Here is a 26,845-nt window from a genome sequence, read left to right as displayed (position 1 = left end):
ACTATACCAATGCTGGGAGGCAGATAGAAATTCCTTAAATAGTTCACTTCTGTTTTCATTTTTTTTCTTTCATAATTCAGTAATTTACTTGGAGAGTTGATATGTTAGTGAAAGTTAAGCTTGACCAATTAAGCTTACTAGGTATTACTACCAATCCTGCAGATTTTATGAGCAGGCTAGAAGCTAATCTGTAAATTTTCTTTTTGTCTCTGAATCAATTAATAAAAATATGGCTAATTAAGAACAGCCCTTGAGATTTAGCTTCTTTCCTGAACTTGTCTTTCTTTCTAACTTCACCCAAGCTTCATGTATAACAAAAGCAATGATAATCAATTAAAAGTTCATAATTCCTGTTACTGCCTTATAATAGTTCAGGCTTTGGAAATTCTGAACAGGCGTGGAAGACCGGTATAAGTGAGTGCGTTGAGCTACTTTATAAGTAGTGTTGAGTTTCAGTGGATTGTGACTTGAACTTATAATCTCTTAAAATATAGCTTTATATTGATTAAATTTAGGATACTTTGGAGACTTAAATATAAAAGACCATAATTATGTTCTGGAAAAATCTCGGATGTTGGATATACTCTATTGTTGCATTAACCTTTTATGCATATGTACTCTATTATTGGTCTATTACAAGAGACAGAAGAGGAAAAATAATAAAATGTGAGGAAAGAAATTGACATTGACGAATTTCAGATAAACGCAGCTAGCAATGAAGGATATGAGGTGTTAAAGCCACAAAAGTCAGTCAATGACAGTGCCCGTAGGGAGTAGAAAATTGACCATTTCCAGTCTACAACGACTGCTGACCACAATGATTCAAGTACTCCGAATAAAATATGACTAATTATTATATGTAACTTTTACTTGGAAAGTGTTATCAGAGATCTTTGTTGGTACCTTCCATTTTCTGAATACAATTATGCTATGTCTCCAAAAACATTTGTAGCAAGGAATACTATGAACCACTCATAAATTTTGAGATTCTTTTGCAAGATCTAAGGTGCGTGGAAATGGATTAGATATGGTATTCTGTTTTCTGCTAGCTAGCTGATATCTAAAGTTATCAGAAAAAAGAGCAAGCTCTATAGCTCGTTCATCCTGATGCATTATGCTTTAAGACATTCTTTTCTCCAAATTCAGTCCACACAAAAAGAGAAAAAGAAAGTACTTCGAAATAATTATGATTTAACTACACTGTGAACGAAATAATTGGGGTTGATTTTTGTATGCAATGGGCCCTCTTCTTTATCATATCATTGTCGAGATATTGAAGAGTAAGATTAGTGGTCAGTCTCTGTAAGCAAATATACTTTTTGGTTGCAACATTTTCGTGGAACTTTCTAAGTACTTTACTATCTGACTGGCTAATCTTTATCTGATCAATGCATCAATTCGATAAGCACACAATAACACCAACTCCTTCTGCTGCTGAATAAATTAGGTCTTTTTTTCTTTCTTTTTTTTGGGTTTACCAGAATCAATCGCTGCTTTTCTGCTTCATTTATGTCCTGAAATTCTACAAGGCATAGCTTGCAAGTTGGGTTTCTGCTCCAGGTAATTCTCCTCACAGTCCTTTCCTTAGTTTGTATTTACATTACAGGATCTGTTCCCTTAATACATGGTTGTTTGGACAATATTTCTTACTAGTCCACTATATCAAATAAGTAGTGAATTCAGACATAAGTTTTGTTGCCCAGGTTTTATTATTATAATATGTTTTTGTCTTCCTGGAAGGTTGAAACGGAATGTTTTCAGTAACAAATTATTAATTGCAGACTAGTGCGGTTCAGGAAAAAATCAGTCAGCAGAAGTATAATTGCTCATGGCTAGAAAAAATATTTCAACAAGCCAATTCGTTTATCCTGTTTTCCTGCTGATATTGTCTTGCCATATCCTCACATTCCCTCGTGCTGCAATGGACACCATCTCACCGGGACAATACATCAGAAACCCTCAAATTGTCATATCAGCTGATCAAAAGTTTGAACTAGGATTTTTTAACCTTGGGAACTCTTCGAGTTACTATTTGGGAATATGGTATAAAGAGATCCGGGAACAAACTTTTGTATGGGTGGCAAACAGAGATTATGCAGTCACTGCTTCTGCAAATCTCACTATCAATAACGATGGCAACCTTGTGATTCGGCAAGGCAAGGTTGTTTACCTAGTGACAGACATATCATCTAATGGAAATGTGACTGCTACACTATTGGATTCAGGAAACCTTGTTGTGAGAGATGAAAATAACAATACCTTATGGCAGAGCTTCGACTTCCCTACAGATACTATCCTGCCAGGAATGAAGCTTGGTTATGATAAGGAGGCAGGAAAATATTGGTCGTATGTGTCTTGGAAAAGTGCTGATGATCCTAGTTTTGGAAATTTTGTCTTGGACTTGGATCATGGTTTACTACGTCGAATTCTTATCACGAATGGTTTTAGAACATATTGGACTAGTGATGGGATTGGAGATAATAATATGTACAATTTCTCCTGTGTTTCTAATGGGAGCATCGACTACATCACATATGATGTGCACGACATAAATGTAAAGAGCAGATTTGTAATGGATATATCAGGACAGTTTAAACAATTTAGATGGTTGGAAAGAACAAAGAAATGGAAACGCATCTGGTCACAACCACGAAACCAATGTGACGTTTATTCTTATTGTGGGCCTTTTGGAAGCTGCAATGAGAAGTCTGTGCCTGTTTGCAGTTGTTTGCAAGGATTTGAACCTGACTCTATCAAGAATTGGAATAGTTTGGGCTTTTCTGGAGGATGCAAACGGAGAAACGCTCTGCAATGTGTCAATAATACCACATCAAAGGGTGCAGGAGATAGATTTATTCCGCTGTCTAAAGTAGCACCACCTAGTAATCCAATAGCTCTTGATGTTCAGAGCATTGATGATTGCAAGTCATATTGCTTGAATAACTGCGCCTGCAGTGCTTATTCTTATACTCAGCATGGCTGCTCAATATGGATTGGAGATCTTATCAATCTGCGAGTACTGTCACTTGATTATATTTCTGGAAAAGATATTTATCTCAAACTGGCTGCTGCTGAATTCAGCACTGGAAGTAAGATAGTTAACCTGTCTTACACAAAATTTTTCAGACCTTACTCCTTTTTAACCACATTCTGTGTCTACTAATGTGCTGATTAAGGTTTATACTTTTCGAGATAAATGCAGAAAAAAAGAGGATGCTGAGAATTATTTTAATTCTAACCACTTCTCTGACATTACTTACTGCTGCCCTGCTAATTTGGAGGTTGCGGAAGAAAAATCACAAGAAAAAGGGTATGAATTCCTCATTGGAAAGAAATGTTAACATTTTCTTATCTGCAGAATTCTTAATGAGTTGGTAGATTGTTCTGCACAAAGAATAGAGTGATAAATTGTTGGTATGTCACCTGTTGTTGATAATGTGCATGAGCCATCTAGTTCTTATGTAGTCAAACCTGATCAAGTTCACAATAAAACAGTTGAGTAAAAAATAGCTCGTTTTGTTATATATGTATGCTCAAATTCCTCATCTGTTCTTCACCAAGCAGGGGAGGACTTGTTATCATTTGATTTTAGTATTTGCACATCAGCTACCAATTATGAACAGACTGAGGTAAAAAGGCTCAGAGAAGATAAAAATGAGGTGGAGATTCCATTATTCAGTTTTTCCAGCGTATCAGCTGCTACAAATAACTTTTGTGCCGAGAATAAACTTGGAGAGGGTGGCTTCGGACCTGTATACAAGGTAACAGTTAAAGAAGAAAATTTCAAATTCACATACATGCTTTAGAAATTAGTTTCTCTTATTTCTATGAGAAATATGAATACTAGAGTTCTGCTTCAGGGAAAATTACTTAAAGGGCATGAAGTAGCTGTAAAGAGGCTTTCTAGAAGATCTGGACAAGGATGGAATGAGTTAAAAAATGAGGCAATGCTCATAGCCAAACTCCAACACAAAAATCTCGTGAAGCTTCTTGGCTGCTGCATTGAGGGAGATGAAAAGATTCTCATCTATGAGTATTTGCCCAATAAGAGCTTGGACTTTTTTCTCTTTGGTAACTTCCTATCTGTTGACTTCCTAATGTTTAAATATTTGATTATAGACTTCTAGGACATGTTCATTGTTACATTTTGTTTCTCTAATTTAAGTCCGCAACAGATTCAACCAAGAGAAGTGTACTTGATTGGAGAACTCGTGTCAGCATCATTGAAGGGATTGCTCAAGGTCTTCTTTACCTCCACCAGTTTTCCAGGTTACAAATTATCCACAGGGATTTGAAGGCAAGCAACATTTTGTTGGATGAATACATGAACCCTAAAATTTCAGACTTTGGGATGGCAAAAATTTTTGGAGGAAGTGAACCCAGAGCAACCAATCGGATTGTTGGGACATAGTAAGTAATTTGCATATATCCTCTTATAAGATTCTGCTGTTTCTGCATAGCTTATTCTCATTTCAAAGCCAGCAATGTGGTTTGTACGCGGGTTGCATTGATTGGAGCCTGAGCTAGGGTGTTTGCATCTGAGAGATTTTCCTGGTCCAATGGATTGAGTTTCCTTCACTACAAAAAAATAAACAATTAGAATGAACTAAAAAAATTTGCATAAAATCTTTGACCATAATTCTATGAAATATTTGATTTCACAGTGGCTACATGGCTCCTGAGTATGCTTTGGAAGGTATCTTCTCTGTAAAATCCGATGTCTTCAGCTTTGGAGTTTTGTTCTTGGAGATCTTAAGTGGCAGGAAGAACACTGGTTTCTATCAGAGCAATTCTCTCAATCTTCTCGGACATGTGAGTGACAAAACTCCGGATTTGTAACTGAACCAAGATATATATACTGTTGTCTTTCTTTTAAATTCCTGTCCTGTTACCTTACCTTCCAGGCATGGGATCTTTGGACAAACAGTAGGCCTCTGGAGTTGATGGATCCAATACTCCAAGATAGTTCTTCAGCCAATTCACTGATTAGATATGTTAACATTGCACTTCTTTGTGTTCAAGAACGCGCAGTGGACAGACCAACTATGTCTGATGTTGTCTTGATGCTGAGCAATGAGCTCACATTCCTATCTACTCCAAAACAACCAGCTTTCTCAAGTGTAAGAAGTATGGTAGACAATAATTCACCTATTACCAAGCCAGAGATTTGCTCTGTCAATGAAGTAACAGTCTCAATGATGCAAGCTAGATAAACCTTAGGACATTAAAATATTCTAAATAAAAATCACATAGAGAAATATTTACATTTTGTTTTGACCAGCAATCCTGCAGGTTTTATATGTAGGCTACAAGCAAATCTGTAAATTTCCTTTTAGGTCTCTGAATCAATGAATAAAAATATGGGTAATTAAGAATAGCCCTTGAGATTCAGCTTCTTCGGTGAACTTGTCTTTCTTTCTAACTTCACCCAAGCTTCATGTATGACAAAAGCAATGATAATCAATTAAAAGTTCATGATTCCTGATACTGCTTGATAACAGTTCAGGCATTGAAATTTCTGAACAGGGGTGACAGACCGGTATAAGTGAGTAGTTTCATAGGAGTTACTTTATAAGTAGTGTTGAGTTTCATTGGATTGTGACTTGAACATATAATCTCATAAAATATAACTTTATATTGATTAATTTAGGATATTTTGGGTACTTAAATATAAAAGACCAGGATTATGTTCTGGAAAAACTCAGATATTGGATGTGCTCTATTGATGCATTTACCTTTACTTCTTATTTACTCTATTATTGGTCAATTGCAAGGGACAAAAGGGGAAAAATCATAAAATGTAAGGAGAGAAATTGAAATTGACCAATTTCAGAATGATGCAGCTAGCAAAGAAGGATAGGGAGGGGTTAAAAGCCACAAACTCACTTTTCAGAAGATAAAAGCACTAAGTCAGTCAATGACAATGACCTTAGAGAGTAGAAAATTGACCATTTCCACTCTAAAACGACTGTTAACTAGAATGATGGAAGTACTCCAAATAAATATTACTAATTATTATAACTAAGTGGTGGAAATCAGAGTAACATTTACTTTGAAAATGTTATCAGAGATCTTGTTGGTACCTTCCAATTTCTGAATACAATTATGCTATTTATCGAAAAACATGTGTAGCAAGGAATACTATGAACCACTCATAAATTTTGAGGTTCTTTTGCAAGATATAAGGTGTTTGGAAATGGAAGATTGTCAGATATGGTATTCTGTTTTCTGCTAGCTAAATGATATCTGAAGTTAGCAGAAAAAAGAGCAAGCTCTATAGCTTGTTCATCCTGATGCATTATGCTTTAAGACAATTCTTTTCTCCAAATTCATTCCACACAGAAAGAAAGAAGAAAGTTCTTCGAAATTACTGATTTTGATGTAACTAGAGTGTGAAAGAACTAATGGGAGCTACCTTTGTCAATAATGTGAGGTGTTGGTTTTCTATAGAATGGTCCCTCTTCTTTATCATATCAATGTCGAGATATTAAAGAGTAAGATTAGTAGTCAGTCGTCTATGTAAGCAAATTTACTTTTTGATACATCTAACATATTTTTATTTAAATTTTTTATATACGTTATTTACTTGACTAACAATGTTATTCCGTTGTATGAATTGATGGATGAAAGCGAAATTTAAATATCTATTACTAATTTTAAAACTATAGAAATTAAAATTTTAATTATAATTGAAATAAATGCATAATTAACTCAACTCAAAAATTACTTTACTTTTACAATATTCAAATAATGTAGTTCCATTAATTTGTTTGTTTTGTGCAACTCAAAAAGTTACTTCTCAAAAGGTGTTGAGTGATGTTTCATTGGCTTGTGACTTGTCAAAAAAAAAAAAAAAACTTTATAATATTTAAATATAACAACAGTTTACTGATTGTCAATTTAATATTTTTTTATTGAATCTCTTAATGAAAGACCAAGACTATGTTTTGGAAAAGACTCGGATAGTTGACGCACTGACCTAATATTTGCTTCTTATATACTCTATTATTAGCCAATTAAACGCAAAAAGGAGAAAAACTAATAAATAAAATGTGAGGAAAGAAATTGACATTGACCAAATTTCAGATTGGTGCAGCTAGCAATGGAGGAGAGATGAGGTGCTAAAGCTCAAAGTCAGTCAATGATAATGCCCATACAGACTGGAAAAGCTACCATTTCCGGTCTAAAACGATTGCTGATTACAAAACTGAAATACTCCAAAAAAATTTTATCTAGGTGGTGGAAGTCAGAATAACATTTGAAAGTGTTACCAGGGATCCTGTTGGTACCTTCCATTTTCAGAATACAATCTGGTGGAAATCAAGCATGTAATATTTGATAATTGTGTTGTTAACCTAAAGCATGCTCTATAGCTCGTTCATCCTGATGCATTATGCTTTAAAACATTCCTTTCTCCCAAATGATTATGATGTAACTACAGTGTCAAAGAAATTATTGGAGCTACCTTTGTCAGTAATGTGACGTGTTAATTTGTTATATGCAATGGACCCTCTTCTCCATAGTGAGTGTCATTCTCAAGAAATCAAGGAGTAAGATTAGTGATCAGTCTTTCATGGAGATTATTATTATTTTTCTAATTCTTGTTAGTCTATTTTGTCAATCTTTTGGTAGCAGAACTTTCAGAGGACTTTTCTTGGTAATATTTTCATAGCCAACTAATTTCACGTGACCTTAGAGAAGTCTCTGAACATCTCAGAGTTCTTCCTTAATCTCATTAAGTAAACCCCTCAAAATTTCCTCAATCTGACCTCTTTCAGACAAAAGCATGAGGAGAAGTAGGTTGTTTTCTCTTCTCAGCTTGCTGGTTTTTGTATGCCTTGCCTTCCGAGCTATTAATGGTAGTCATACTATTGAACAAGGTCAAGAAATTGCATACCCAAGCACAATCATATCAGAAGGGGGGAAATTTGAACTTGGTTTCTTTTCTCCAGGAAACACCTCCAAGTACTATGTTGGAATATGGCACAAAGCGTCTAACCGAAGCATTGTTTGGGTGGCAAACAAAGAGCATCCCTTCCCTAGTGAATCTTCGGTTCTTAGCATCAACCCTGAGGGAGAGCTTGTGATTTCAGATGGTAGAATGTTCTACATGGTGACAAACGTTAAAACTAGCCGCAACACTTATGCCACGCTTCTAGATTCTGGTAACCTAGTATTGCTCAACAACAATACCTTGGAAGTTTTGTGGCAAAGTTTTGATGATACCACAAATACTATTTTACCAGGAATGACTGTTCAAGATGATGATAGATTCTCTGTAAATAATTGGTCGATAGTGTCATGGAGAAGCGTAGAGGATCCAGCCCCTGGTTCTTTCTATTTGGAACCAGAGCAGGATCTAGCCGCAGGTTGGGAACTGAATTTCAGATTTTTTTTAACCATTAAGAAGGGTTCCAAAACATACTGGACTGATACTCGAAATGCCTTTTGGAGGTACAATAATTTTGTTCGGGGCTTTACTTCGGAATTTCTTAATACTTCCTGGATTGCACAGATTGTACTGGATGAGTTTGGGCAGCTTAAGCTACAGTCCTGGTCTGAAGATGACCAACGTTGGTATACATTAGAGTCTTCTAAGTGTTCATATCATCGATGTGGTGTTTTCAACATTTGCAACATCACTTCCGACACACCATGTAGCTGTTTGGAAGGTTTCAAACCTATTTCTGCCCCTACTTCGAAAGAGAATGGGACTAATAAAAGTTGTGTGAGAAAAACCAACTTGCAGTGCACCAACAATGGAGGTCATGTTCAGAATGATGGCTTTTTTCGGAAACAATTTGTAGATTATCCAAGTGATGAACATGTGTTAAATCTCACGAGAAGTGCAGCAGACTGCAGGTTAGAGTGCTTGAGCAACTGTGCTTGCAATGCTTATGCTTATGATATCAAGCTTGGGTGCTTGGTGTGGTATGGAGATTTGTTCGATCTAAAGCAACTTCCAGAAAAGGATATTGATGGAAAAAATTTTTATCTCAAGCTTGCGGCTTCTGAGCTAATTACAAGTGGTAGGAAAAAATTTGACTCTGACTGGATATTCTAGCAAAGTATCAGCTTTTTTTCCTTCTATTTTAGGATGAAATGCAAGTGCAACTATACATTAACTTCATATTTGATTTGTTTTCTTCTTTTCATACTGTCATATTTGATTTTGTTTCATAGATACAAGCTCAACAAACGGAATTACAGAAGACCAAAAGGAAAAAAGTGACAAGAGGCAGCTTTGGACAATTGTCATACTATCCTTATCTCTATCAATGCTTGTTTTGGGCTTCTGTATTTATTTTGTCAGCAAAAAGCTTCAATCCAAAGGTAAAACTTTATCCCTTTTTATTTCTAGTAAGGCAATGAATAGAGTTGTCCACAACACTGTTCATTTCTCTGCAACATTCAGGGGAGGATTTGTTAAAATTTGATTTGGCTATGAGCCTAAAAGCTGATGACACAGACTTGAAGGAGGCAAGTAAGCCGGGAATACACAGGAAAAACGAATCAAAACTCCCATTTTTTAGTTTTGCAAGCGTTTCTGCCGCCACCGATAATTTTTCAGTCACAAATAAGCTTGGTGAGGGTGGTTTTGGACCTGTCTACAAGGTATGAATGTTTTTCTTAATCACTATTCTTAGCAGAAGGAACGTATAAATGTACAACAACATGATCCTTCCAATTCCGAAACGCACTGCTGCCACATCAAATTAGCCATACTGTTGCAGGGTTCTCATGTTAGGTGGAATAACTTTGTTAAAGATGAATTGAAAACCGATGTAGGACTTATCATTTCAGGGAATATTACTGAAAGGTGATGAGATAGCTGTTAAAAGGCTATCAAGAAGATCTGGACAAGGATGGGAGGAGTTGAAAAATGAAGCACTTCTCATAGCAAAGCTCCAGCACAAGAACCTTGTCAGGCTTTTAGGCTGCTGCATCGAACGAGATGAGAAGATACTAATATATGAGTACATGGAAAATAAAAGCTTGGATTTTCTTCTTTTTGGTTGGTACCTTCTCAGATGTTTGAATCTATTTTCGATCCTTTTACCAAGATTAGGGTAATATTAACTAACATCTCCTTCCTGATGTACAACAGATTCAATCAAACGTAAGATACTAGATTGGCCTATACGTGCTCGGATCACTGAAGGGATTGCTCAAGGGCTTCTTTATCTTCATCAATATTCTAGATTGCCAATTATTCACAGAGATTTGAAGGCTAGTAATATTCTGTTGGACAGCAACATGAATCCCAAAATTTCAGATTTTGGAATGGCAAGAATTTTTGGAGGGGGGGAATTAAAAGCAAATACAAATCGAATTGTTGGGACTTAGTAAGTAAAAAATAAATGGAACCTCCCAATATTATGAGCTCGCTGCATGTAATCAAAATCCAGTTCAATATTTAACCAATGCTTTGCATTCTTAATTTTGCACTTATTAACAATAGGAGTTAATATTCACTTTCAGTGGTTACATGTCCCCTGAATATGCTTTGGAAGGCCTCTTTTCCGTAAAATCGGATGTCTTCAGCTTTGGGGTCTTGCTACTGGAGATTGTGAGAGGGAAAAAGAATACTGGTTTTTATCAGTCTAAATCTCTCCATCTTCTTGGCTACGTGAGTTTCTAAACTGCTTTAACAGTGTTAAGTTAATGAATTCAAATTGTTTTACCGTTCAAAACAGGGTTTAAAGATGTCTAATGGTTTAAACAATAGAGTTGCATCATGAAGTTATCTACTTTTGTTCTTGTAGCCCTGATTTATTTTGTTTTGTTTTTTCCTTGTGACTGAAGGCATGGGATTTGTGGACAAGAGACAGGGCATTGGACTTAATTGATCCAATGCTGGAGGAAGTGCCTACACATTTGGCATTGAGATATGTAAACATAGGGCTACTTTGCGTCCAGGACAATGCAGATGATAGACCGACCATGTCTTCTGTAGTCTCGATGCTTAACAATGAAACCATGGCCCTGCCTTCTCCTAAGCAGCCAGCTTTCTTAAATGCAAGAAGTATGGTGAACCAGAACTTGGTAGAGAACGGGTCAGAGATTTGCTCTGTAAACGATGTAACATTTTCAGTCTTGGAGGCTCGGTAACATTTTTAAAGTTTCCTTAGTCATAAGTTTTTGTCATATTACCTAAGCATCAATGAATCGAAGATTGTATCTTTTATGTCTATCAGCTGTATTCTGTATTTCATTATGACCGAATCCTCTTGGATTTTATTATATCAACTTTCTGTTTCTGAAAAATTAGGTGAAAGATGTCTTTTTCAATTTTGCTAAGTTAATTGGATCTTTTCACATAGAAACAACAGTTTGCAGTCCTAGCCTTTTGGATCCAACACTCCAAGAACAGTTATTCAGCCAATGCACTGATTAGATATGTTTACATTGCACTTCCTTGCGTTCAAGAACACGCAGTGGACAGACCAACCATGTCTGATGTCGTCTTGATGCTGAGTAATGAACTTACCGTCCTACCTTCTCCAAAACAACCAGCTTCCTCAAGTGAAAGAAGTATGGTAGATGTTAGACTATTGAGATCATATTGAAGATACTTTGGCAGTAAAGGTTGTAGATATTTTTGACACCATAAATAGAAGGTGGACTTTTGAGTATGAAAGAAGTGAGCAGGCTTTGGGATGTCACAACCGCAATTCTGTCAAAATATGTCTGCTGTTTTTTGTCATTTTGTAAACAAAATCATAATTACCACCATGGTTTTTAGTTTGGTAATGACTAATTAAGTTGTAACTAGATTTAGTTTAATTTAAGTGGATTGCTATATAATATAAATATGTATCAGTTATCAATGAAGAATAGTAATGAAGTTTGTCTTTGTTTTCATGTTCTTTCTCTTTCTTAAGAACTCCAACAGTAGACACTGTTTCATGTATGACCAAGCCGGAGATTTGGTCTGTCAATGAAGTAACAGTCTCAATGATGCAAGCTCGATGAACCTTTAGATATAAAAATACCCTAAAGAAAAATCCATCAGAGTATGTTATTTTCAATGACTTTTGACCATTACATTGTTTTGGTTTGAACACAGTGATACTTATATACAATTTTCTGTTGTGATTACAATTGAATTATATTTAATTTCTCTATTTATTTTATAAAAAAAGTAATTTTTTAATATGTCAAAATTAGGCTTGCAAAGCTCCTGCTATTTGTTAATTTCGAGTTCCCCGTCTCAGCCATGGCTTAAAGCTGACAAGCTACCTTGGGCTCTCGAGCTCATGCTGATATACCTTTTACTTTTCTCTAATGTATCTGGCATTGCTAGACTAAGTTAAGTGGCTGTTTCAGTCCCTTAAATGTAATTCACCCAAAGAAACGAACATCAATAAACTATACATGAAGATTGTTGAAAGCTGGTCTGTTATCTTGCAGCGAAGCTGTTACAGTAAGCTTTAATGGAGGATTCGCGCCTTATTTAAGTTTGAAGGGAGAACAAGACGATAGCCCATGCAGGCAACACGTGCTAGTTTAAATAGCATTTTACCGTTTGATGGATACTTTTCTTTATCTTACCTTTGTTACTTTTTGCCATTTACGTTTTCACTCGACTCTACGAAGTTGGTTGTTAAGAATTGTATCTGTCTCTCCTCGAAGCTGTGTCGTTTAGACCAGTGCAATATTCCAAGAACCGATTAGTCTACAAATGCTTATTAGCTGCTTGATATTTTCTCTTTCCTGTATAACCAACTATTTAAAGGAATTGCCATATTTTCTTGTTGCTTTATTTTCTCTTTCTTCCCCGCGATTCTCTTCTTCCTTTGTTATTGAAAGCTGCTCGAGAGTGAGTAAGAGAATAAAGAATCATCATCCATTAATTGTTCCACAAAACGGTGGATATATGCACAAGAAAGAATCGGAAAGAAAAAAGGAAAAATGTACAGGTAATGAGCTGCTGTGTACAAGTATTGAGCTGTCAAGCTTGTATTTACAAAATGGACAAGAAAGGTTCTAACCACTTAGCGCAAAGAAGGGGACGTCTGATGCATACAGTGTCTGTTCTCTTGATATGCCATCTGTTGAGCACGTGACTTCTTATGTTATTGCTAATTCTATTTAGTCCTCCGATTATGCTTGTTTTCTTGATAAAAGCTAGCCTCAGTTCCTTCATTTTTTCTAGGAAACTTAACAAAGGTGGAAACTATAGCTGAATGAAATTTCAGTTGTCAACATCGTTTGAAATGTTGGTGTTTTTGCATAAGAGTCTACAACAAGACCATTCTTCTTTTGAATTTCGCTCTTTGACCAAGAATAATATTCTTGTTAATATTATTCAGAGGGCTTTTCTTGGTAATAATTTCATACCTGACTAATAAGAATAGTATCTGATTAGTGTTTTTTTTTTTTTTTAATTTCAATATATATAAATGAGAGAAACAGGGGAACATGGTTCACCACTTTACAACCATTTTGCAGATTATGCCCCTAACAGAAACCAGGGGTATACACTGCAAAATCATTCAGAGAGACAAAAGATCCCTGTAGACAAACGAAACCTTATCACCCTATGCACCCGTCAAGGCTAGACAACCCTCCCACGACAACAGCCTAATCTACACAAAAAGAGATGTGGGATAGCAGACATACGGAAGTCGTCAAGCAAAAAACTCAGAAACTCAACCTAAGGATAAAGCAGTTTCCTTGAAAAACACTGCTCAAATCAGAAACTTGACTGCAGGAGCTAAGGAAACATATTGACACCATCAGGTAATTATCTCTTTCTGCGGTGGTCCTATGGTATCTGATCAGTTAACTCAACTTTGGTAATACACATGTTTATAGACATTGATACAACAGGCTATAATATTGATTTCCATCTGCTGCAGTGGCTATATGAGTTCGGCTTTCTGCAGGTATTTCTCTTCACCAAATTGATTCTTAGCATTCATTTAAATATATAGCAGTATAGCCGGATTGAAGTTGAAGGCCGTTCATTTTTATTCATACTATAATGTTGGGGTGAAAGGATTCAAAATCTGAATGATATCTAATTCTTAGAAATAAAAGAATTCAGGTTGAAGTTGAAGGTTCTTCATTTACATGCTTGTGGGAGGTTGAAACTGCATCTTTATTTAAAGTAAAATGTTGTGTCCACATGATACAAACTCTGAACTCTTGACACTATGACAGCTAAACGTTTGAGCTAAGAGTAAACGAATTAGTTGGGATCAAACAGATATCATATCTCATAATTGTCTCCATCATGAAATTAGATCCAGCTTTGGTCGGAGCATTTGGATTACTTATAGGTAACAAAATGATTTCAAAATGGCAATTCATTTATCCTGTTCTCCTGCTGATATTCTCCTGCCACATCTTGAAATACCCTCATGCTGCAACGGACACAATCTCACCAGGGCAACACCTCAATAGCTCAGAAACTATAGTATCAGCTGGGAAAATGTTTGAACTAGGATTTTTTATCCCTGGCAATTCAGGGAATTACTATGTGGGTATATGGTACAAGAATATCTCGGAACAAACAGTTGTTTGGTTAGCAAACCGAGATTATCCACTCACTGATTCTGCAGTTCTCAGTATTAGTCTTGATGGAAATCTAGTGATTAGACATCGTAAAATAATTTACATGGTGACAGACATAACTTCTGATGCAAATGTGAGTGCTACACTGTTGGATTCAGGAAATCTTGTCGTGAGAAATGAAAAATCTAATATCTTATGGCAGAGCTTTGACTTCCCTTCGCATACTTTTTTGCCTGGGATGAAACTTGGATACGATAGAGAGAAAGGAAAATCTTGGTCATATGTCTCTTGGAAAAGTGCTGATGACCCTAGTCCTGGAAATTTCACCTTGGAATTGGATCCTAGAGAAAAACGCGTTCAGATCTTGAGCAGTGGTGAAATATACTGGAAAGCTGGGCCCTGGACAGACGATGCCAACGTGTCTGACTTCACTACTGAATCGTTCCTCTACAACTTTACTATTGTTTCTGAATTGAACATGAATTATCTCACTTACTACATCTATAGGAAAGACATCATTAGTAGATTCGCAATTGATGTCACGGGACAGTTCAAGCAATTTTTATGGTTAGAAAATGAGTGGACTCTGTTCAACTCCCAACCTAGACAACTATGTGACGTTTATGCTTATTGTGGAGCCAATGCCAGCTGCACCAATGTGTCATTACCATATTGTAGCTGCTTACCCGGATTTCAACCAATCTCCCTTGAGGGTTGGAATAAAGGAGATTATTCCCGTGGGTGCTCAAGGAAAACTGATTTGCAATGTGGCAATGACACTAATATCAAGGCAGCAGGGGATGGATTTCTTAAGCTGTCTAATGTAGTACTACCAAAGAAACAGCTTACTCTAGAGGTTCAGAGTATTGGTGAGTGCAGGTCATCCTGCTTGAGCAACTGCTCCTGTACTGGTTTTTCTTATATCGATCAAAATTGCTCCATCTGGACCACAGCTCTTATTAATTTGCAGCAACTTCCAGCTGATGACATTTCTGGAAGAGATTTTTTCCTCAAACTTGCTGCTGCTGATTTGGAAACTAGAAGTAAGAACAATGGAACTAATCTCTTCCAACTTTCCTGTTAAACATACATTTTTCATATCCTCATTCCTTCATAACCATAATATATTTTTTGTTCTGAGTAGATATTTTTGCGTTAATATACACAGGATTAACTTATGTGTTTCTGGCATATGCAGAAGGCACAGGAAACAAGAGGAAGCGATCAATTATTATATCGGCGACCATTTCTGTGACAATTTTTACTTCAGCTCTGCTCATTTGGCAAGTGAGGAAGAAAAAGCAAAAAAGAAAAGGTGAAAGTTCTCTCTACCAACATACAAGAAACCGTGCATGATTTTTCGGCCTCATCAACCAAAAGTGCCATCTTGAATTGCTTCTGCGTTAATTGGGTCAAATTTTAATTTACCAATGCAACAAGTGCACCTCCCAACGTAGCAGTGAGTCCAGCCTGTCTAAGTTTGCTTCAATACCTGCAAAAAGGGTACAAGGTCATAATCCGAAATTGCAAGTTTGAATTGTCATATGAGTTCATTGGACCAAACTTAGATGCAAATGGTCTTTCCATTGGACTAGCACTACCAATAGGGGTCTGCAGTTTTCCCGTTTATATAGCAGTAGGATTAAATTTATTTGTGCATGGTCTCTCAAATTATAGAGAGTAATAGATTGTTAGAATTTCACTATTTGTTTTTGAGTGCATGAATCTGTCAATGCATATGCACTCAAATGCCAGAATCCTTATGTTTACCCTCATGCTTCACCAATTTGTCGCCAAGCAGGGGAGAACTTGTTATTATTTGAACTTAGTGTTAGCCCAGCACCTACCAAAAATGAACAATCTGAAGTAAAAGGACAAGGAAAACAGAAGAAGGAAGTGGAGATTCCGCTATTCAGCTTTTCTAGCATTTCTGCCGCTACCAATAACTTCTCTGCCTCAAATAAACTTGGAGAGGGTGGTTTTGGACCTGTATACAAGGTAAAGTTCAATGTTGGATGCAGTAAGCCTCATGAAGGAAAATTCAAATTAATAACTTCTCTGTGAGAAACTCAGGAAGGATTGTCTGTTTCAGGGAAGATTATTAAAAGGGCATGAAGTAGCTGTAAAAAGGCTCTCGAGAAAATCTGGACAAGGTTGGAATGAGTTAAAAAATGAGGCAATGCTCATAGCCAAACTCCAACACAAGAATCTTGTGAAACTTCTCGGTTGCTGCATTGAAGGAGATGAAAAGATTCTTGTCTACGAGTATTTGCCCAACAAGAGCTTAGACTTTTTCCTCTTTGGTAACTTCTCGTCATTTCAGAGCAATATAAACTTCTCATGTTTGTCACTTCATTGTTATTTCATGAGTAGTATAAGTTTCATTAATTGTTTTTTTTTTTTTTTTGCTCTGTTTTAAATCCATGAAGGTAACAAAAAAAATTTTATACTAGCTTGGGGAACTCGTGTTCGCATCATTGAAGGGATTGCTCAAGGTCTTCTTTATCTCCACGAGTTTTCCAGGGTACAAATTATTCATCGGGATTTGAAGGCCAGTAACATTTTGTTGGATGAAGAGATGAACCCAAAAATTTCGGACTTTGGGATGGCAAGAATTTTCGAAGGCAGTAAACCACGAGCAACTGATCGAATTGTTGGGACTTAGTAAGTAGTTAGCATGTATATGGATCCTCTTATGCAAAGCATCAGGGCACATAAGGTCATAAGGGCAAGCTGCATTTGCCAATTGCTATGTTGTTGGTGTAGTTTTATCCATGTTCTTTCACTTGGTGCCTGAGCTGAGGGTTTCCCAGAATGTATTGCATTTCCTGATTGCCATATTAAAATGATTAAATCAATACTGCAACTATTCTTAATCATGAAGCTAGTAAATAATTTGATTTATTATGGAAATGCAGTGGCTACATGGCTCCCGAGTATGCTTTGGAAGGCGTCTTCTCTGTTAAGTCAGACGTCTTCAGCTTCGGAGTTTTGATGTTAGAGGTTTTAAGTGGCAAGAAGAACACTGGTTTCTATCAGAGCAATTCTTTCAGTCTTCTTGGATATGTGAGTGATCCCCCAGTAACTGAACCGAGATATAATCATTCATAAAAGTGTTGTCCTTTTATTTCATGTCATCGTACCTTTTCAGGCATGGGATCTTTGGACGAGCAGCTGGCCTCTGGAGTTGATGGAATCTGTCATACAAGACAGTTCTTTTACCACTGCAGCAATTAGATACATCAACATTGCACTTCTTTGTGTTCAAGAACGTGCTGAGGACAGACCAACCATGTCTGATGTGGTCTCGATGCTGAGCAATGAACTTACCGTCTTACCTTCTCCGATGAAACCAGCTTTCTCAAATGTCAGAAGTATGGTAGACCCGAATTCAAGTCCGAGCAAGCCAGAAATCTGCTCTGCAAATGAGCTAACACTATCAGTTTTGAATGCTCGATGAAACTTTAAACTTGTGTAGTTATTCTTTCAGAACATATCATCTTTTCTCAAATTCTAAGACATCAGCCTGTTTTTCTCATCTCAATTGTGCTGAGATTGCTAATCACTTTCTTTCCACATTAATTACTCCCTCTTTAAAAATTTTTTTTTTGGAAAAACTCCCTCTTTAAAAAAATATGTCCATGATATGATTTCATTAGAAAAGTATAAAAATCAAGGAGAATAACCTGGGAAATTAATATGCAGACAATGAGATATGTCTTAACTGGGTATTCATTGAGTAATGTTTTGAATATTAAGATACGGGTTTGGAAAGAAATTCAAAAATTTAATCGGGTAATATAGGGTTCTGAGTTAGGACATTGAAAACATAATCCTATCCATTGACATCTCTGATCTAAGGCTCACATAGATGACTCGTTGAAGCTTTGAAGATCTAACTGTTCAAATTTGTAAGTGTTTATGAATTCCAGAAAATAAGGAAGAAGAAGCAGAGGAAGGAGAATAAAAGCTCTTAAACAGAGTAGTGAAAATTTGTTCTGGAATTCATCACATTGCTTGGTACATTTTTCAGTATTTATATGAGAAATTTGAAATTCAAAAACTGCCTAGATCCTAAAATATAGCGACGGCTTTCAAGCAAATGAATCGAGCCTGAACTCAGCTTCACATTCGCCATGAAAACCAGTCCCAAGCAACCGGAACAACAAACTGAAACAGACTTGGCTTAAAGGCTTACAAGAAATATAAACGACACCGTAATAATAAAACATAAAAGAAAACTAAGTGAAACGACAGACTCCTGCACCGTTTCACTAACAAACAAATCAGTAAAACAAAACGACTCCTGCTTGCTGCGTTTTGACTCCAGCAGCTACTTCAATTTGTCGTTGCAGCCCGCCAGCTGATCCTCTCTTCTTCCACAGCTCACAGCTTTTCATTAACCAAATAAAGATCACCTTTCTAACACTAACAACCAGCTTTAACTCTCATGCCGTATGGATGAATACAGAAGTTGCTATTAGGTCAGTAAATGTGACAACAAGGCATTCTAGAAGAAATGAATGTGAGGCTAACATGTCGGAGTAAACAGCTATTGATAATTAAAACCTCGTTTTCCAAGTGCCGGCTGGAGAAGGAGACTATGAAGAATCAGTCTGAGAGAATAGACGTAAAAAATTTGCAAGACATGGAAGTCAAGCATCACATGGCTGTGAAGGAAGAATTGTAATGTTCTTGGAAGCAAGAAAAAGTCTAATTTTCCTTTCAAGGTGACGCAGACAAGTGTCTGAAATAGTCAAAAAAATGGCTTTTAATTTGGCATTTACTCACAAGTCACAACTGCAGTTATGGGAAGTAAGAATTATTTTCTCTTTGCATTTACGTGGTAGACTTCCAATGTTTTCCCAGTAATTGCAAGATTTCCTGGTCTTAATAATGAACTTAAAATATATATCTTTGAGGCATCAATAAAAAAGGAAATGTACTGTAGTTAATCAACAGAATTTTCTCTATTCTAATGCCATTGGTAATTTTAGTAAGACAATATTCTGGCATTGACTGTCATACATGAACTGTCATATTATTACAATTGATTTTCAGCTATAGTGAATGAGATTATTAACAAGATTTCAGGCACCCCTTTTATTTTTCCATAAAACTCTAAAACATGTTGAATTACTACTGTAAACAACCTAAATCTATAGTTTCAACAGTTCAAGTCAATGTTAGGCTTTTTCATGACACCATTGCATTCTATGCAAGCCATGAGGGAACTTGTTTAGAGGAATAAAGCTAGACTTAAACATGGAGAGGGCTCCTCTAATCACTTTGTTTTGCTCTTTGATAATTTTGTTCATCCTGGATTTGTCAGAGGAAGCAGATATTTTAACTGTGGAAGGGTCTATTAGTGATGGTGAGACACTGGTTTCCTCATTCCAAAGCTTTGAACTAGGCTTCTTTTCACCTGGAAAATCAGAAAACAGGTACTTGGGAATATGGTTCAAGAACAGCCCTGGAGCAGTTGTTTGGGTTGCAAACAGAAAAAATCCAATTGCTGATGGGAAAGGGGTCTTAACCGTAAGCGACCGTGGAAATCTTGTCCTTCTGAACCAGGCAAAGAATGTCATCTGGTCTTCCAATGTGTCAGGGCCAGCGGAAAATCCTGTGGCACAGCTGTTAGATAGTGGAAACCTTGTTCTCAAGGACAATAAAAGCATGTCTCTGTCACGCCCCAGACTCGAGACATGACAGACGCCGCATACCTGTAAGGTATAATCCTACAGACATGCAAGGCTCTAAAATATATATCTTAAACCATTACTAAAAGAGACTGATATACCTGAAGAATTTAGTGATTTATAAACTATATCTGTTGACAGAATTTCCAAATATCATAATTCGACAATATTCAAAATTAAATCTCCAAAACCATAAAGCTACTAAGTCAAGATAAAAGTTTGAATACTAATTAAGATAGTACGATATTCATAATATTTAAATAAATCCTAGATAATTTAAGTGCTACTAAATTAAACATCACTCCCCAAAGTTCCCGCGTGGTTGACCAAATCACAACCTGAAAAAATTTGAAGGAAGGGGTGAGTCCAACTACTCAGCAAGTAACTAACATCCCTTCAGTCGGATTAAGCATACTTAAAACATTTATGGCAAAATATCATTTACAAATGCCAAGACAAATATATTGGGTAATCTTATTTGGAATCACATACTTCAAAATTTACGCATTCAAATAACAGAACAAATATATTCACAATATTTAACTTTTAATGGTCTCCTGTAACATGCTACGACCACACTTAACCCCTGTGGCATAGGTCAGAAATAGAACCACAATTAACCCCAGTGGCATGGGTCAGAAGAAGCAACCATTGGCTGCACTGAACAGATATCACAGATACCACTATTCTGTAACCGGTGGTGCGGTTGGGAGATCGATCTCTAATCACAGAATACATGTCGACATGGCCAACATTTAACCCCCATTGGCAGGGTCAGAGCATAGTCATACTAGGAGACAAAACAGAAATATATATTTTTAGATTACCCAAAGTTCATAAAACAATATATCAAATTTCTCAAACATATCTCGTACACCTCAAAAGCATATTCGTTTCAAACTAAATATTTATATTTATATTCACAAAAACATATACGTATACATTATACCAAGTCATGAACAAATTTTCAATTCAGAAATCACGTTTTGCATAAACCACATTCTAAATTTAACATATAAACTTATATACATATACATTTTTGCATGCTCAACCCAATTTTAATAAATCATAGGACAAAATATTATATCTCATGTACAAATTCAGATTGAAGCTAATTTTTAAGGTGTGAAAATACCGAAGGGATATCAGTCACTTACTTTATCTCGTAAATTTTACTTTCAAGTAGCAAATCCGAAAATCCTCTTAATAGCCTAGTATTTCGAAAACACAAAAAAATCAGAACTAAATTTGCAAACAGATCCTATAAGGCGACTTTTCGTTGACCATCCTAAGCACTTAGGGTGTGTAGCGACTCCTATTACAATTTATGAACTTTTTTTTTTGTTAATAAGGTAATATATTATTATTATTTATATTTTTGAATTAAACAAAATTTCCAATAAGGTTGAGAATTAAACTTAAATTATAAAATCAGTAAGGACTTTAAATTTCAGATAGAGAAATAATACTAATTTCACTTGTAAAAATCATATTTGTAATTAATTTCAAAAATTTTGATATTTTAATAAAATCTACTAATTTAAGAAATAAATTTATAAAATATAAAGATACATAATTCTTGACATAAAAATACAGTGGAAATCACATATCCAATATTTATGAAATTTACAATAGAATTTATCACATAATAATTAAAATTAAATTTTAAAATAAATTTAAAAAAAGAAATTTTCTGTTTTCTGAAATTTTCAGACTCTGGATGGCCATTTGGCTTACTTCGAGCTCTCATATCTTTTAACCCGAATTATTTCCAGTGATGAAATCAACACCAATTTAAAGTATGCATATCATACTACAAGACCAAAATTTTTTTCGATTAAAAAGACCACAAGATTCCTAAGTTTCGAAAGCCAAAATTCAAAAAATCGTCACAGAAATACCCAGATTTCTGGGTTTCCAGTATCAATGAGCCTATTTTGAGGCTTTAATTCTCTTAACACAAGAAGCCTCTAACTAAGACATTGATGCCAAATTAAACATCTAATTTCATACTTCAAAAGCCCTCAAAGAAACGACCAAAAATGTCACCGGAATATGGAGTTCCGGTGACCCAAAGTCCGGCTGTCAAAACTGTTGAAAACCGAATTTTTAATTAACTTCAAAAATTCATATATTCCTAACCATAAGGCCAAACAAGATGCTACAAAAACCATTGGAAAGATCTTTTCAAGACCTTTCCATTGGTACCCATCATGCTACCGGAAAGTCAACAGAAAAGTGCCGGATTTAAATAAAAAATAAGAAAATATATCTAATTTAGAGTTTTTGTACCCAAATTATGAAAATATAATTCCCAAACATACCTTAATCAGCAATCTCTTTCCCTCTCCTCTGTCTTTCTTCTTCCCCGATATTAAGCTTTTCTAACTGTCTGTTGTTTGAATCTAATGAATGAACTAACGTAAGTTGTTGTCTGTTCTTTTAAAACTTATAAACTACCTAACCCCATTAACTTAAATGAGATAAATAAACTGATCCTTAATCCCACTAACTTAAACGTGATAATAAAACTGACTTAATTAAACTTCTTCTTTTATTTAAAAACCCCTTCTTCTATTTCAATTATTAAGACACCCAATATCATAATTGTAAATAAATAAAATATTAAAATAATATTTACTTATTATCTTTATAAAACTATAACTTAATAATTTTAATTTAATTTTTTTTTATAATAAATACTTTGTGAGGGGTATTACAGTCTCAAAGCTATCTGTGGCAAAGCTTTGATTACCCGTTTGACACACTTTTGGCTGGCATGAAGATAGGATGGAACTTAAAAGACAGGTCAGGAAAGATATTTAACATCATGGAAAAGTACTGACGATCCATCCCCCGGACTCTTCACTTACAGACTTGACATAAATTGGTTACCTCAGTTAGCCATTGACAGAGGATCAATGAAAATGTACCGTACAGGACCATGGAATGGAATTGGATTTGGAGGTGCTCCAGCAGTCCCAAATTTAGTCTTCAAACCGACTGTTGTCTGCAATGATAACGAGTTATATTACTCTTATGAGGCTGTCAGCAATGCTATTACCATGAGATTATGGTTGAATCAGTCAGGTTTTTTACAGCGTTTTATATTGAATGAGGGGAGAAGCGAATGGGGTATTTTGTACTCAGCTCCATTTGATCAGTGTGACAGCTATGGACTCTGTGGTGCTAATAGTATATGTAGCATTCGGAGAACAGATACCTGTGAGTGTTTAACCGGATTCATTCCCAAATCACAACAAGAAAGAGGCACAAACAAGTCTTTGTCTCTGAACTGTGCAGGAGAATCACCACTAGACTGTCAAAATGGACAAGGCTTTCTAAGGCTTGTGGGGGTTAAATTGCCGGACTTGTTAAAAGTTCAGCTGAATAAGAGTATGAGCCTCAAGAAATGTGAGGCTGAATGCTTGAAGAACTGTTCTTGCGCAGCTTATGCTAATTTGAATATAACTGGAGGCGGTAGCTGTTTGATGTGGTTTGGTGATCTCATTGACATCAGAGAACTTTCCGAAGTGTACAGAGGAGAAGAGGTCTATATAAGATTGCCGGCTTCAAGTCTAGGTAGGTGCAACTTTCTCATAAAACTTCCTCCTTTCACTTCAAAACTATTTAGAAATCCATTGACAATATATCCTCAGAATGGTAAATCCAGATTCATTGAAGCATACCTTTTAAAGGTTCATTTTTCATACTGTTTAAGCGCATTACCTTTTAAATGTTCAGTTTTCATACTGTTTTAGGGCATTTTACTTGTTATGGACCCATCATGGAGATTGAAAAGAGGGTAGAAAGGAAGAAATAGGGAATTATAACACAAAGCAAAATAATGCAGAAATTGAATTGAGTTACTCAATTTTTTTATCTATATTCACCACAATTGTTTATCCATTTTTGCCCTTGAAAAGATTATTTTAAAAAATTGAATTTGTACTAGTACAAATTAGACAAATGCTGGTTAAGAAACCAGATTATTGACTCTGTCTGTTCTAGGATCCACCCATGATTCAAGTACAAAGAACAGATCAAAGGTTATCCTACTGGTGTCAATCATTTCTAGCACGATTATTTTGGGGCTGGTGTCCTGCATAATTTGGAAGAAATCAAAGAAAAGAGGTAAGCATACTCATCCAACCTTACTGATTTTCTTCAAACAGAAGGCTGTAATGTAGAGATTAAAACTCAATGAATTGCAGATGGATTACTTCATTTAACAAGAGCGGAAAGTGGGAAAGAGGAAGCAGAAGTACCTTTATTCGACTTCTCTAGCATGGAAAATGCCACTAATAATTTCTGTTATGCCAATGTAATTGGAGGGGGTGGCTTTGGCTCTGTTTACAAGATAAGGAAACATGGAATAGGTAATGTTGCTGGCGACTACTAGAACATAGCAAAAACTATACTGATGTGCTTTGACAATATGCAGGGCAATCTTCCAACAGGACAGGAAATAGCAGTAAAGAGGCTGTCAAAGGACTCAGGGCAGGGTATTGAACAGTTCAGCAATGAAGTAGGTTTGATAGCCAAACTTCAACACAGGAATCTTGTTGGACTGCTTGGTTGCTGCATTCAAGGAGATGAAAGGATGTTAATCTATGAGTTTATGTCCAACAGTAGCTTGGATCACTTCATCTTTGGTTTGAGACTCTTGACCTTTTATCTATTATCAGTTGAATTAATTTCCAACACATTATATTTGAGGTCAAACCGATATATCAAATAGAATTTTGAGATTTACAAGAAATTATGTGTGCAGACCATAGAAAAAAAGCACAACTATCATGGCAAAAGCGGTTTGATATTGTTCTAGGGATCACAAGAGGGCTCCTCTATCTCCACCAAGATTCGAAACTTCAGATTATCCACAGGGATCTCAAAGCAAGCAACATATTACTAGACAGCAACCTGATCCCCAAAATTTCAGATTTTGGCTTGGCAAGAATTTTTGGAGACAATGATGAGGAAACAAAAACAAATAGAGTTGTTGGGACATAGTAAGTTACTACTACCTCTTTTCATCATCTTTTAAACTAAAAGAGGCTATGTTATATAATATGCTGTAATTGCAGTGGTTACATGGCTCCGGAGTATGCAATTGATGGAACATTTTCAGTCAAATCTGATGTTTTCGGCTTTGGTGTGCTTCTGTTAGAAATAGTAAGTGGTAAAAAGAATAGAGGATATTCTCATCCTGATCACCGCCACAATCTTCTTGGTCATGTAAGTCATAACAATGAAATCTCATTTCTTCTCCCCCTCCTCCCTGATCTCCCTCTAGCTATTCTACTGAGTATAACTGACTAAGCACCATCCCTGTAGGCATGGCTGCTTTGGAATGAAGATAGAGCTTTGGAACTAATTGACACCAGCTTGGAAGAATCATGTGTTAGGCCTGAAGTGGTTAGGTGTATTCAGGTTGGTTTGTTGTGTGTTCAAGAATTCCCAGAAGACAGGCCAGCAATGTCATCCGTTCTTCTCATGCTGACAAATGAATCAGCAGCAACATTGCCTCAACCCAAACCGCCTGGTTTCTTTATTCAAAGGAAAAGCTCCACAAATTTTAGTGGTACAACAACTACTAAAGAAGAATCAATGACAGGAAATGCAGTTACCATAACCGTGCTAGAAGCTAGATAGACAATTCCTGCTATCTTATTCAGCTTCTTTGTTGAGGATTTTTATTTTTAAAAATACGACAATGCATATACAGGGATTATGGCTTGAAGTCTAACCCCTCTGCATGTTTCATATCAACTGGTACTATATGTCCATAATTCTATGTAATTTGGTTCAAATTGGACAAGGTTCTTAAACCAAAATGGAAACTTCAGTTTTGATATTTTGGTTTGAGTTGGTTTGTAAATTTATTAGGATCTTTGGTTAATTTTGGGCTTTCCCAGCAAGTCCAAATTTCAAAATCTTTATTTGATTATAAATATGAAAATTATCACAAAATTATTATTAAGTTAACATATGCAATCAAATAAGCATGAAACTATGCAGAGATTATAACAATCTTGCATTGCATGTTTTTAGATTTTTTCAATTCCCTTTTTTTATAAAAATTAATTTAATTGTTGAATCTAACTCTATGGTGGTTTTATCTTGAACAAACAGTATTGATTAGAGACCATGGGATAAATGGCTCATTTTCAATAAGATAGATGTTTTAAAACAAATTATAAATATGGTCACATTTGTGCATACTTTGAAAGAGATCAACTTTTTCACAGATCAACTAGTGAAATCTAGTGTGGATAAAGCATCTATGTTTTCGATGTGGTGGTGATATGTATGCACTGTTTTGTTTGAGTCTTTGTGCTATAATGTATGATAGTCCTTATTTGTGATCATGTTATGGATGCTTGTGCTTTTTTCACGTAAGAATGTATGGCACTCCGGGTGACTTTGGAGGTACTCTCCTTTGCCCAAGAGATCTCACAAGTATTCCATGTTGGAATTTAAATGACTATTAATAAAATTTTTATAATTGACTTAAAAAAAAAAAAAAAACAGGTAACAGGTGTAAAACCTTGTCCCGTGGAATTCCCACTTATAACAAATTAACTAATTATTGCCATAACTAACATGGACAAAGCTGTCGA

General features: G+C 35.8%; 3 protein-coding genes and 1 pseudogene across 7 annotated transcripts; all 4 read left to right on the top strand.

Annotated features, from left to right (window-relative positions):
- Positions 1-1,313: 1,313 nt before the first annotated feature.
- On the top strand, positions 1,314-5,396 carry LOC18593788 (G-type lectin S-receptor-like serine/threonine-protein kinase B120). 3 transcript variants are annotated; one of them, XM_088808510.1, is made up of 8 exons: positions 1,314-1,560; positions 1,787-3,089; positions 3,203-3,310; positions 3,565-3,761; positions 3,861-4,071; positions 4,176-4,410; positions 4,665-4,812; positions 4,905-5,396. In XM_088808510.1, exons 2-8 carry the CDS (start codon positions 1,829-1,831, stop codon positions 5,211-5,213), a joined length of 2,469 nt encoding a protein of 822 aa, XP_088664636.1. In that variant the 5' UTR covers positions 1,314-1,560; positions 1,787-1,828; the 3' UTR covers positions 5,214-5,396. The 3 variants fall into 3 exon arrangements, with proteins under 3 accessions (XP_088664636.1, XP_088664635.1, XP_017980497.2); XM_088808509.1 differs by having other exon boundaries at positions 1,741-3,089; XM_018125008.2 differs by having other exon boundaries at positions 1,315-1,560; positions 1,782-3,089.
- A 1,759-nt stretch (positions 5,397-7,155) lies between these two features.
- On the top strand, positions 7,156-11,292 carry LOC18593787 (G-type lectin S-receptor-like serine/threonine-protein kinase At1g11300). The gene is made up of 7 exons (XM_018129813.2): positions 7,156-9,029; positions 9,184-9,333; positions 9,416-9,615; positions 9,805-10,015; positions 10,109-10,346; positions 10,483-10,630; positions 10,807-11,292. Exons 1-7 carry the CDS (start codon positions 7,787-7,789, stop codon positions 11,110-11,112), a joined length of 2,496 nt encoding a protein of 831 aa, XP_017985302.2. The 5' UTR covers positions 7,156-7,786; the 3' UTR covers positions 11,113-11,292.
- Positions 11,293-13,439: 2,147 nt separating this feature from the next.
- LOC108663915 (G-type lectin S-receptor-like serine/threonine-protein kinase At1g11300) lies at positions 13,440-18,034 on the top strand. 2 transcript variants are annotated; one of them, XM_088808241.1, is made up of 8 exons: positions 13,440-13,746; positions 13,866-15,566; positions 15,722-15,838; positions 16,325-16,521; positions 16,616-16,826; positions 16,977-17,187; positions 17,442-17,589; positions 17,675-18,034. In XM_088808241.1, the coding sequence occupies exons 2-8, from the start codon at positions 14,243-14,245 to the stop codon at positions 17,981-17,983; spliced, it is 2,517 nt and encodes an 838-aa protein (XP_088664367.1). In that variant the 5' UTR covers positions 13,440-13,746; positions 13,866-14,242; the 3' UTR covers positions 17,984-18,034. The 2 variants fall into 2 exon arrangements, with proteins under 2 accessions (XP_088664367.1, XP_017985300.2); XM_018129811.2 differs by having other exon boundaries at positions 16,953-17,187.
- Positions 18,035-19,612: 1,578 nt separating this feature from the next.
- Positions 19,613-26,079, top strand: LOC18593786 (G-type lectin S-receptor-like serine/threonine-protein kinase At4g27290; annotated as a pseudogene). Its single transcript, XR_016027487.1, has 9 exons — positions 19,613-20,201; position 20,995; positions 22,945-23,804; positions 24,234-24,356; positions 24,437-24,606; positions 24,667-24,877; positions 24,997-25,234; positions 25,310-25,460; positions 25,560-26,079. The product of XR_016027487.1 is annotated as a G-type lectin S-receptor-like serine/threonine-protein kinase At4g27290 (transcript).
- Positions 26,080-26,845: the final 766 nt, after the last annotated feature.

Source organism: Theobroma cacao, chromosome 7, assembly GCF_053813885.1.
Source record: "Theobroma cacao isolate CCN51 chromosome 7, ASM5381388v1, whole genome shotgun sequence".
Lineage (NCBI taxonomy): Eukaryota > Viridiplantae > Streptophyta > Magnoliopsida > Malvales > Malvaceae > Theobroma > Theobroma cacao.
The sequence above is the reverse complement of the archived record's forward strand: the minus strand, read 5'-3'. Positions and strand labels throughout refer to the sequence as shown.

Excerpts from the sequence above, each read along its gene's own strand:
- LOC18593788 (XM_088808510.1), top strand. The coding sequence starts at position 1,829 with ATGGCTAGAAAAAATATTTCAACAAGCCAATTCGTTTATCCTGTTTTC. Across the intron at positions 4,411-4,664 it reads AATCGGATTGTTGGGACATA|TGGCTACATGGCTCCTGAGT; the intron begins GTAAGTAATTTG and ends TTGATTTCACAG. Across the intron at positions 4,813-4,904 it reads CTCTCAATCTTCTCGGACAT|GCATGGGATCTTTGGACAAA; the intron begins GTGAGTGACAAA and ends CTTACCTTCCAG.
- LOC18593787 (XM_018129813.2), top strand. The coding sequence starts at position 7,787 with ATGAGGAGAAGTAGGTTGTTTTCTCTTCTCAGCTTGCTGGTTTTTGTA. Across the intron at positions 9,334-9,415 it reads CAAAAAGCTTCAATCCAAAG|GGGAGGATTTGTTAAAATTT; the intron begins GTAAAACTTTAT and ends TGCAACATTCAG. Across the intron at positions 9,616-9,804 it reads GTTTTGGACCTGTCTACAAG|GGAATATTACTGAAAGGTGA; the intron begins GTATGAATGTTT and ends TTATCATTTCAG.
- LOC108663915 (XM_018129811.2), top strand. The coding sequence starts at position 14,243 with ATGAAATTAGATCCAGCTTTGGTCGGAGCATTTGGATTACTTATAGGT. Across the intron at positions 17,188-17,441 it reads GATCGAATTGTTGGGACTTA|TGGCTACATGGCTCCCGAGT; the intron begins GTAAGTAGTTAG and ends ATGGAAATGCAG. Across the intron at positions 17,590-17,674 it reads CTTTCAGTCTTCTTGGATAT|GCATGGGATCTTTGGACGAG; the intron begins GTGAGTGATCCC and ends GTACCTTTTCAG.